This window comes from Hypomesus nipponensis, chromosome 27 (assembly GCF_054491055.1).
Source record: "Hypomesus nipponensis isolate SF chromosome 27, ASM5449105v1, whole genome shotgun sequence".
Classification (NCBI taxonomy): Eukaryota; Metazoa; Chordata; class Actinopteri; order Osmeriformes; family Osmeridae; genus Hypomesus; species Hypomesus nipponensis.
The window spans coordinates 4692501-4702500 of record NC_140387.1 but is presented as its reverse complement, the minus strand read 5'-3'; the positions used below and the strand labels follow the sequence as shown (position 1 = coordinate 4702500).

Genomic DNA, 10000 nt, shown 5'->3' with positions numbered 1-10000 from the left:
GTGTGTGGGTGTGCGCCCACACGTTTGTCCTTGTTCTGATTAGGTCACGTCGTGGGTTCCTCGAGGTCATTCTGCAAACAACGTTCCAGGAGAGAACAGACACTCACATGCGTACAAGGCAATCAAACCCAATTCCCAAAACACACAAGGGACAACGCTATTCCATTAAACTCATTAGCATTCAGACAAGCCAGGTTACGATGACTGTGTGGCCAGAGCCTACGAGGTCGGCTCTAGCTAAGGTGACTCCGAACACACCGGAGGAGTAAATAGTTTGGCCTGTAATTTACATCACATCACGGCTACCTGATCCCACGCTAGGCGTCGGCGTGACAGAGGAAGTGTTTTAAAGGGTTCATGCGGGGTGACGTGCTGGCAATCGGCAGCGGTGAGTCATACCTGCTGAGTTAAAGCCGTCAAGGTTCCTCAGCAGTCCTACGGTATCTTGACAACGAGGCAGGAATCTGTCTGTGGCTCGGTTATCTCGAGAACTTGTACGACGTTAAAAGGTGTAGTGCAAAGACAACGTAAAGTATTAACGGTGAAGTCTTGTGGACGGGCGGTTTCGCGACAAATAAATATAAATGCGTGCAGCTGCACTAAAGCCAAGAGCTACGGATATTTGCCACCAAAGGACACTGCACAGCATCTGCCACCAACAGACACCTCGCAAGTCTGAGCAAAAAAAAGTTAAACTAAAAACCCAGACAGACCAGCTAGCATTGAGGTGAAAAAAAGGCTTATCGACGTGTATGCTATGGACACTAGGCAACCAGGGTCAGTGAGGGAGAGGGGCTGGAGGACACAGGAATAGACATTTTTGTACATTGAGTCATTTAGCAGACACTCTTATCCAGAGCGACTTACAGTAAGTACAGGGACATTCCCCCCGAGGCAAGTAGGGTGAAGTGCCTTGCCCAAGGACACAATGTAATTTGGCACAGCGGGGAATCGATCCGGCAACCTTCTGATTACTAGCCCAACTCCCTCACCGCTCAGCCATTTGACTTCCCTGGGACAGATGTGAGACTGATGCCTGGTCGAGGCCCCGTTAACCTAAGCTAACCTGTACTGGTGGAGCTGAGGCCGGAGCCGCATGATTGAGGGCGACCGGATGATGAGGGGATTTGCCAGCTCCTGAAAGCCCGTCTGCCTGTTCCCGTTAAAACCCATGGTTCCCCAGATACGGACGCGAAATAGACAAGCTGACCTGGAACGCGACCCAGTGAGGGAGCAAGACAATGCGTGGGTGGAGGGACAGAGGGAGAGAGAAGGAGACTACTCCCTGCTGGTACCAGAGAGAACTACACCTTCTTTCGGTGGGGATAATGATGAGAGAATGGGTGACTCCCCTTCTGAAGAATAAAGACAACTTACTCTGCCTTAACACGCGAGTGTGAGTGGTTGTGTAAATGGATGTGAGCGGATAAGGACAAGGGGATTGGCTAAGGCTATGAAAAAAAAAGAGTTCTTTGAATCTGAAATTGATTTAAAACTGCAATTACCAATACATTGTAGGACAAAGCTGGGGGGGTGAGGGGAGGACAAAAGAGTCTGACTGTGATAGCTCTGTAGCCCAGTAGCTTGTTCTGTGCTTGAAGGCTCCCTTAGAGAGCCATTAGGCATAGCTGGTCTCCATGGGGAACTAGGAAGGGCCATCAAACACCAATATGACACACACCAGGGAACCCATTTATATGGATCCACGGGCCAGAAAAAGACAGTGGAAAGGGGAAAACAAGGGAGTGAGGAAAAGCTGAAGCGGGAGAGAGAGGGGAAAGTCACGGAACGAGCGAAGGAAAGGTGTGAAGAAAGCGAGAGAAGAAAGAACAAAACTACTTAAGGAAAAGGGAGGGAAAAAAAAGAAGAAGAAAAAAAAAGAAGAAATGCAATGAAATGGTGAAGTGGGTTATCTGGGTTTGATTTGGTCCTCCTCCCCCAGGGTCTGTCATTGATCAGGTCCATTAGTGGGGCTCTGACAGGGGCTCTCCAGTACCTGCTCCAGACAGGCGACAGCCACCCCGGGGGAGCCGCCCTCTGTTCTGCCCTGTGGTAGCCCCGAGACAAGGAGCTCTGGTACGGCTCTCGCTTTCCAGTTTGGAGAGGAGGGGAGAGGAGAGGGAGCCCACTCTGGAACTGTGGTAGCCTACAGACTTAAGTCATATTAGCTGGCCTAGACTAGACCTAAGTTATATTAGGTAGCCTACAGACCTAAGTCTTATTAGGTAGCCTAGACTAGACCTAAGTTATATTAGGTAGCCTAGACTAGACCCAAGTCATATTAGGTAGCCTAGACTAGACCTAAGTCATATTAGGTGGCCTAGACTCACATGGATACTGACTACATCCACTTTCAGAAGGACCAAGCCTGCACAGTCAAATTCTCCATATAGCTAACTGAAGTAGCTAGCTGGTCGAGGACGTATCTTATTGACCTGAATCATTTCTTCTGCCTTTGCAAGGCTAAGATCTGGCAGGCGAGCAGAGGCTGAATGAAGAGACACACTGCTGAGACCAAACCTCCTCTCACTGACTGAACCGAGCTGAGCTACTGGAGAGCAGCGTGGATCGTTTCACAGACGCTACGGTCCTTTTCCGGCAGTTTGGAGAATTTCCGTCTCAAAGCACCGACAAACTGGCACGTCTTTGTCATACTTTGCGTTTAACTATTTTAAAATAAGTGATCGGAAGGCTGTCTCTTAACATCTAGACCCCCAGCAGTTATAATAACACGAATGAATCATGAACAAGCAGGAAGGGGTTATTTGTCCGCAGAGTGTATGAGAAAAAGAAAAAAAAAAAACTGATTGTGTTAACATTGACACACAGAATCTTGGCAAACACGGTCGTTTCAGTCAAATAGAAGGGCCTGCGTGCTTTCAGAGAGTGGAAAATACTCAATCAATCATCAGATGAGATTTAAAGGCATCAATATGCAGGGGCCTTTTCTATGAGATTGATCCCATAAATAAACCAATACGCGTGGTGCGTGGGAGAGGGACATGGTCTACTCTGACTGATTTAGGATTCAATTAATCAGAAACAGCACAGCAATGTGGCCAGCTGGCACACACACACACACACACACACACACCTTAATTAGACAGAGTACAGTCAAGGTGAAAAGCAATACTCACAAACTGGAGTTAGATGACCACACATGGCTTGTTTACAGAAATCTACATACTTGAGTAAACAGATTGACTAACTGCCCTAATGTGTCCAGTTTTGGGATTGCATTACAATTATAACAGTAATGGCGCACGATATTTCTGTCACTTACAGTTTAAAACCGTGGCACAATAGAGCAAATGCATAGCAGGAATGTCCTCTAGACAAACGACTCATTAATACTAATCCTTAATGAGTTGGACACCTGCACTCCCTCCGGGTTCAAAGTGAGGTGTGGAGGGTTGGTTTCCTGGTAGTGCCAGGTGCCAGGGACAGAGGTGGTGTTTTCTCCTGCCCCAGCCGCCATCAACTCTGCTTTGAGTTACCAGCCAAGAAGGGCTGCCAGGTTTGCCTCAAACCCCCCAAAAGGACGACAAACGAAAAAAACGGAACAAAACACACGGATCGAGGGGCGAGTTTGGCTCCCGACATCAGGGTCTTTTTCCTTCCCTGTGACAAATCAGTGCTCAACAGCGAGCGAGTTTTCTTCTGCTGAGGTCACACTGCGTATAATCGAGGACTAATGCTCGTCCAATTTATTCCAGTTCGCAGTGTGATGCAGAATGCTCACAAATCTCTGGCCAGAACTCGTGTTTAAACTAATTAATTCAAAGTCGAGGCAGAGCCGTGATTGAGCTCTCCAAACAGGCTCACATAAGTCTTGTTTTCCTTGAGCCCCATCGATCTCGATTTTTCGGGGCAAAGTTTTGGTTGCATTTTGTTACCCTGGGAAACGGGCGAGCGAGAGGAGAAGAAAGAAGAGAGGAAAGTCAGTGGCTCTCCACATCCCAACCTCCGTCGTGATCGCACTGAGAGCTTTGCCCTCTGGCCCTGTGGTTTGGGGTGTTTCTGACGCCGTTTCATTAGTACTCGAGAAAATCGAATCCTCAAAGAGGACAATAAAACAGTCGGATGAAAAGCGAGAGGAAGAGAGAGGAAAAGAAAGAGGAAAAAAAAGAGAGAAAGAACTGAAGAAAGAGAACCCTAAGTGCTTTGTCAGGCGTCTCTGCCTATAAATGCAGAGGGAGATGTTTTCTTTTTTTTCCTCCTTCTTGATCCAATCCAGATTGCGGCTGAGGGAGCGAACGTTCCCGCGATCCCAGCCCTCGTCATCCCTCCAGACTGAGGCACAAGCTGGGAGGAGGCAGGCTGGTGGGGGAGCGAGGGACGAAAGGGAGGAGGAGGCAGGGGTGTTGCAGAAGGTCGACAGTTTTTAATTGTAATCTGCTCGAGCCTCTCAATCCGCGCTAAGCTTGCAGCAGGATCGGAGCTTTGACCGGGTATTACACCACGCAGAGAGTGATATCCTCCAGAGGGGAGGAGGGAGGGCCGGTACATATTGTATCCAGAGATGGAGCCTGGTGTCTGGGCAGTAAGTGGTGTGTGGCAGCCTGGCAGGCACCGCCACCCATTTTCCCACACTGCAATAACTAAACAGTGCAAGGAGGAAGAAAAAAAAATGGTTTTATGAAACAATTGATACCAAAGGACATGTGACGAAGAGACGAGAGACGAAGAGAGAGAGAGAGAGAGAGAGAGAGAGAGAGACAGAGAGAGAGAGACAGAGAGAGAGACAGAGACAGAGAGAGAGAGAGAGAGAGAGAGAGAGAGAGAGACAGAGACAGAGAGACAGAGAGACAGAGAGACAGAGAGAGAACGTGGCTGGGTGAGAGATGGAAGGAGGACAATGGAGAGGGTGAGCGCGCGAAAGAAAAAGAGAGCGAGAGAAAGGGCGAGAGGAAAGGGAGGGAGAGTGAAGGCTTCGAAGGAGATGAAATAGACAACATTTTGCGAGAACAGAGAACAAAGTGACGCAGATTGTTTTCGTATTGGCCACGGTGCAAATGTGGGCTATCTGATCAGCACATATGACTGGGTCAAGTCTTGGAACTGAAGGGAACTGAGGCTAGGCTAAATTAACCTGTATTTAGGTGCTTTGCGGGCTACTGATCCACAAACAGCTCGCTCCTCCGGGTCCCCAACACCAAGCTCCGCACCATGGGTGACAGGGCTGACCAGCCACCCTGACCACCAAAGGGCAACACAGGCACTGGACTGGCCTAAAAAACCTTAGTTTGTTTTTAACCATGTTTTACTATGTACTGTCGCAACTCTGAGATTCACAATAGAGAGTGAGTTATAAATGAAATGAATTATTAATTGTTATTATTAAAGTGGGACAAAGGGAAGGACTGGCACGGATAACTTGTCACGGGTTGCATTTGGTCGCATTTTGTAAGCCTCCACTGTGCCAAAGTCTCCAGAGCGCATTCTATGGCATTGATGAGTCTAACGCACAGAAAGCTCCTCGTCGAGGTAAACCGCCCTGCTAGCTTTCTCGGAACTCAACCCCAGAGAGAGACAGGAACTGCTTTGCACGGGATTCTAGAGAGAGTGGAAAAACATGACTCGTTGGTTTCTCTCTTTCTGCCCTATCTGCTTTTCTAAATGTTTATGTTGGGAGGGGGGGGGGGCGGGGCGGTGTGGTGACTGGACACTTTCTAAAGCCAGTCAGCTCCACTGTGTTCCTGACGAACCCCAGTCACGGACACGGCTCCCGGATGAAACGCTTCCTCACAAAAGGGGACGTAAATCCCCTTTCGTGCCACCGCCGACTGTGCTCCCTGCTGGAGAGACCGAGAGCCGGCTCTCCAACGCCAGACTCCTCCCCACGCAGGCCCGCTGCATACGCGACCCGCCCGACCCGCAGCCATGCAGACGGAAAGACCGCAGAGGCCGCTAGCAGCCGGAATGCGCCGTCGCAACTCTCACCCACGCAGGCCGGCGGGCCAGGCGAGCCAGAACACTTCACACAACGCTCCAAGTATGTTCTCCTGCCGATTTTGAGAGGCGACGTCTTCACTGGTCGTGAAGATGTCGCCTCTCAAAGCGTCACGATTTCCCAATAAAACCGAAGACCCAACTTCCGGAAGAAGTCCTCATGCGCCAAAGTCCACGACAGCACAACGTTCTCGCGCCATCTTACATGCGTGTCCTGGCTGAACGCGCTCTACACGCGTGTCACCGACAGCTGGCAGGGAATAACCCGAGAAGACAAGCTCCGCCCAAGCCCCACCTGGCTGAGCGGGTGCTCGTCCCCAGTCTCCGGGCAGCTACTGGGCCAACATGAGAGGGATCTGCCGAAGCCCATTACCATGTAGGCACGCGTTCCCAACATCAAACGCCCCCCCCTCTCTCAGGGTCTCATTCGGCGCCGGAGAGGGTCAAAGCTGGAGGGGAAGAACGCCTGGAGGTGGCCCGGCCGTTTGAAGAGATCCCTGTATTGTTTGGGAAGGGGTTGGTCAATTTGAGGACTCGGAAATCAAAAAGGTATACCTCCGACCCTACCATGTTGTTCCTGGGAGCTTTTGGCCCAGCCCCTCACAGGCATTGGGCGGATTCACAGACTGTACAAACAAGTCATGAATCACAATAACCACATTGCTCAAACAGGGCCCGCAGCTCACAGCTGGGTCTTTGACAGTGTGTGTCCATTACTTTAGAGAGGGGAGGGGGGCGGGGACGGGGGCGGGAACGGGTGGTTTTCACCAACTCGCGCGCACACAGCTCTCTGTGTGGTGAACACACAGGGCACTCGTATACAAGAGCGCCTGTCATTTCCCCCCCCCAAAAAAAAACAGGTCTAAGAAACTAGAGCTATGGAAGACATTTATATAAGACCTTTAGAAGGCTTTTTAGGGAGCGCACCCTCAAATGAGCACGCGATGCATCTGGAGCAGAATCGCGGCCCCGTTGCCTGGAAACCCCTCCGGAGAGATTTACAAGCCGCCTCCCCGTCGTAAACCCTAAGGGTTAGGCTGAGTACAGCTTCCACCCGGTGCTCGGCACGCATTGCCCCGCCACTCAAATCAGCTCCGTTTGACGAGGGGAGCATAAACAGCTTTTATTTGTGCCGAGACACAACTTCTGCAGAGCCGCGCCACTGCGGCGGGGGGGGGGGGGGGGAGAGGGGCGGCCAGAGGTTTTGTTGCCGTGGCAATAACCCCCGGGGGAAGACGGGGGGAGCCATAGATCAAGGCTAGGACGGATCAGCGAGGGGGGGGGGGGGGGGGGGGGGGGGGAGATGGAGGGGCTTGTAAAAAAAACCAGACGGGGCGCTTTCGCCGCGGGTTAGGATGGGGCTGGGATCAGCAGGGTGGACCCGTGGCGGCGGGGGGGAGGGGGGGGGTGTCAGAGGGCCGAACAGACCGCCTGGGCTGGGAGAGAGGAGAGGTCTCCAACACGGGGGTGAAACAGCCACTGCTCCGCCGTGATCGGTGCCCGCTCTGATCTACAGATGGTCGCGTGGTTCCCCCCCCCCCCATACGACATTCCGTCCTTCAGAAGTACCGTTTCAATCCGTGATTCGCCCAGAGAACGTCTGGGGGGGGGGGATCTGAAGGCGAGATATTTGAAACGCAGTGTAGCTTGAGGATGCCGACTGAAATATCCCATCAAACGAAGCCACTAAAAGCACACACTTCGCATTTATTAATCCCCTCTTTTTTTCTCTCTCTCACTCTCTCTCTCTCTCTCTCTCTCGGCCTGTGGGGACAGCCACGTGAGGAGATAACAGGTGCTCTGATACCATGTAGGACAACATGGAAGACCACTGCTGGATGATGTTCTCCCCCGTTAGAGAACTCCCTGGCGGGGGGGGATGGAGAGACAGGAAGGGAAATCCCCCCGAGGCCAATGGCTGGTTGGTTAAATGTCTGATTCCACAAATTACACCCACAACTGGCCGAGGTAGTGCGAGGCCCAGATAAGATAAACCAACCGTGCGATCACGACGGAGGTTGGGATGTGGACGCCGTCGCCATGCACACACACTGCCACACTGCCATCCATGGACTCCAGCTACGACACACACACACACACACACACAGACAGCCAAACACACACACACCTTCACGCCTACGCAAACCGGGGCGGCACGTCGAGCCAATTCGACGCCGACTGGGTGTAAAGAGTTTAAGACCCGGAGGCGGAACAGCGGCAGAAATCTGATAACCGCTTTGGCGGTGTTGATCATTAAAGCCAGGGGCAGGAGTCTGGGCAACAACAGCAGAGCAGGTCCCAGCACAGTGCGTCTCCGCATCGATCCGCAGCAACGGATCACTCGACTGTGGCCGAGCACAAACACCAGCAGGCGAGGGCGTGTCCTGCTGAGGCACTGGGGCTGCGTGCGTGCGGGCGTGCGCGGGGCCTTGACTGCGGGGCTTGACGTCTGGGATTGGGATCGTCACGAGTTTGAGAAAGGCTCTGCGATGAGTGACTGGATCTGTGTTCCGTGTACATCACGGCAACATCACGACATCGCTCCCGAGCGGAATCGACGCAATTGTGTTTTTTTCCGGAGGGGGGGGGGGTTACGGACCGTGAACGCGTAAGCATGCAGACACACACACGCACCTTCAATCCGCCTGGGAGTCTCTATTACTGTCAGCAGCGCCAATTAAAGTCTGCTCCTCGCTCAGGTTGATGAAGATGAAGAGGCTCCATTAGGAACCAGACATTCATCTCCGCACGGCCAGCCTTGTGGAGAGGGGCTTCCAGCGCTACATGCAAACACACACACACACACACACACACATGCGCCAGCAGCGGCACCCACGCATGCATGCCCACAAACACACACACAGACGCAAAAACACACACTCACACCCCCCCCGCCCCCTGCCCAGAGAGCCAGCACCCACCAGGCACGACCTTGCCGAACCCCCCCCCCGCCCCGCCCCCAGACTGACCTCCAGCATCAGCAGGGCGTCGTCGGGCTGCCTGGCCTCCACCTCTCCCGTGAGGGGGTTGCGCAGGGCCTGGAGGAAGAGGGCCGCCTTGCGCTTCCTCTCCGCCTGCAGCTGCTTCTCCTTGGACTCCTTGGAGGCCTGGGCCAGCTTCTCCCTGGCCGCCGCCGCCAGCCGGTCCTCCAGGCGCTGCTTGGCTGGAGACGGGGGACGGGGGAGAGGGTGGGCGTGAGTGAGGGGGATGGACACCGAAAACAGCCGTGTGTCAGAGCGCGGCACTTGGGGTGAGAACAGGTGTTTTTTTCCCCGGGGCTTCCCCCTCCGTCGGAGGGCGAAGTGGTTCAGGTGGTAGGTAGGGCGCGAGGTCACGGACTCGGCGTAGGAGACAGAGTGGCTGAAAGTGTGGGGGGGGGGGGGGGCTGGGGAGGGAGTGAATGGGGAGGGGGGGGAGCAGAGAGAGAGAGAGAAATGGAGACAGAGAGAGAGAGAGAAGTGTTTTTCGCCCCCCGAGAGATGTTTTTTGGAGGGAAAAGACAAAGGAGGCGAGCGAAGGAGAGAAGCGAGACCCAGAGGGAGGTGAACCCCAGGAGAGGAGGAGATGGAGAGAGGGAGGGGGGGGAGGGAGAGAAGCGGAGGACAGAGGAGGAGATGGAGAGAGGGAGGGGGGAGGGAGAGAAGCGGAGGACAGAGGAGGAGATGGAGAGAGGGAGGGGGGGAGGGAGAGAAGCGGAGGACAGAGGAGGAGATGGGGGGAGGGAGGGGGGAGGGAGAGAAGCGGAGGACAGAGGAGGAGATGGAGAGAGGGAGGGGGGAGGGAGAGAAGCGGAGGACAGAGGAGGAGATGGAGAGAGGGAGGGGGGAGGGAGAGATGCGGAGGACAGAGGAGGAGATGGAGAGAGGGAGGGGGGGGGGGGGAGAGCTGAGGCGAGAGCGAGAGAAGAACAAAAGGCCCACATAAAAGGGGGGGAAAGTGGCTTATGTGCATATTGACCGGATATTTGACCATCCTGTTCTGAGAGGATTTCGGGGAGAGGTGAAGAGGAGGAGTATTTACCAGACACTTCGGCGTTTGAGCCAGCTCA

General features: G+C 53.5%; 1 protein-coding gene across 3 annotated transcripts in view; it reads right to left on the bottom strand.

Moving 5' to 3' along the window:
* Positions 1 to 10000, bottom strand: part of sfswap (splicing factor SWAP) — a 55565-nt gene that overhangs the window by 15559 nt on the left and 30006 nt on the right. For all 3 annotated transcript variants that reach the window (XM_084693672.1, XM_084693673.1, XM_084693674.1), the window contains exon 13: positions 8922 to 9115. In XM_084693672.1, coding sequence (XP_084549798.1) covers positions 8922 to 9115 — 194 coding nt within the window. The remainder of the gene's footprint in view (positions 1 to 8921; positions 9116 to 10000) is intronic.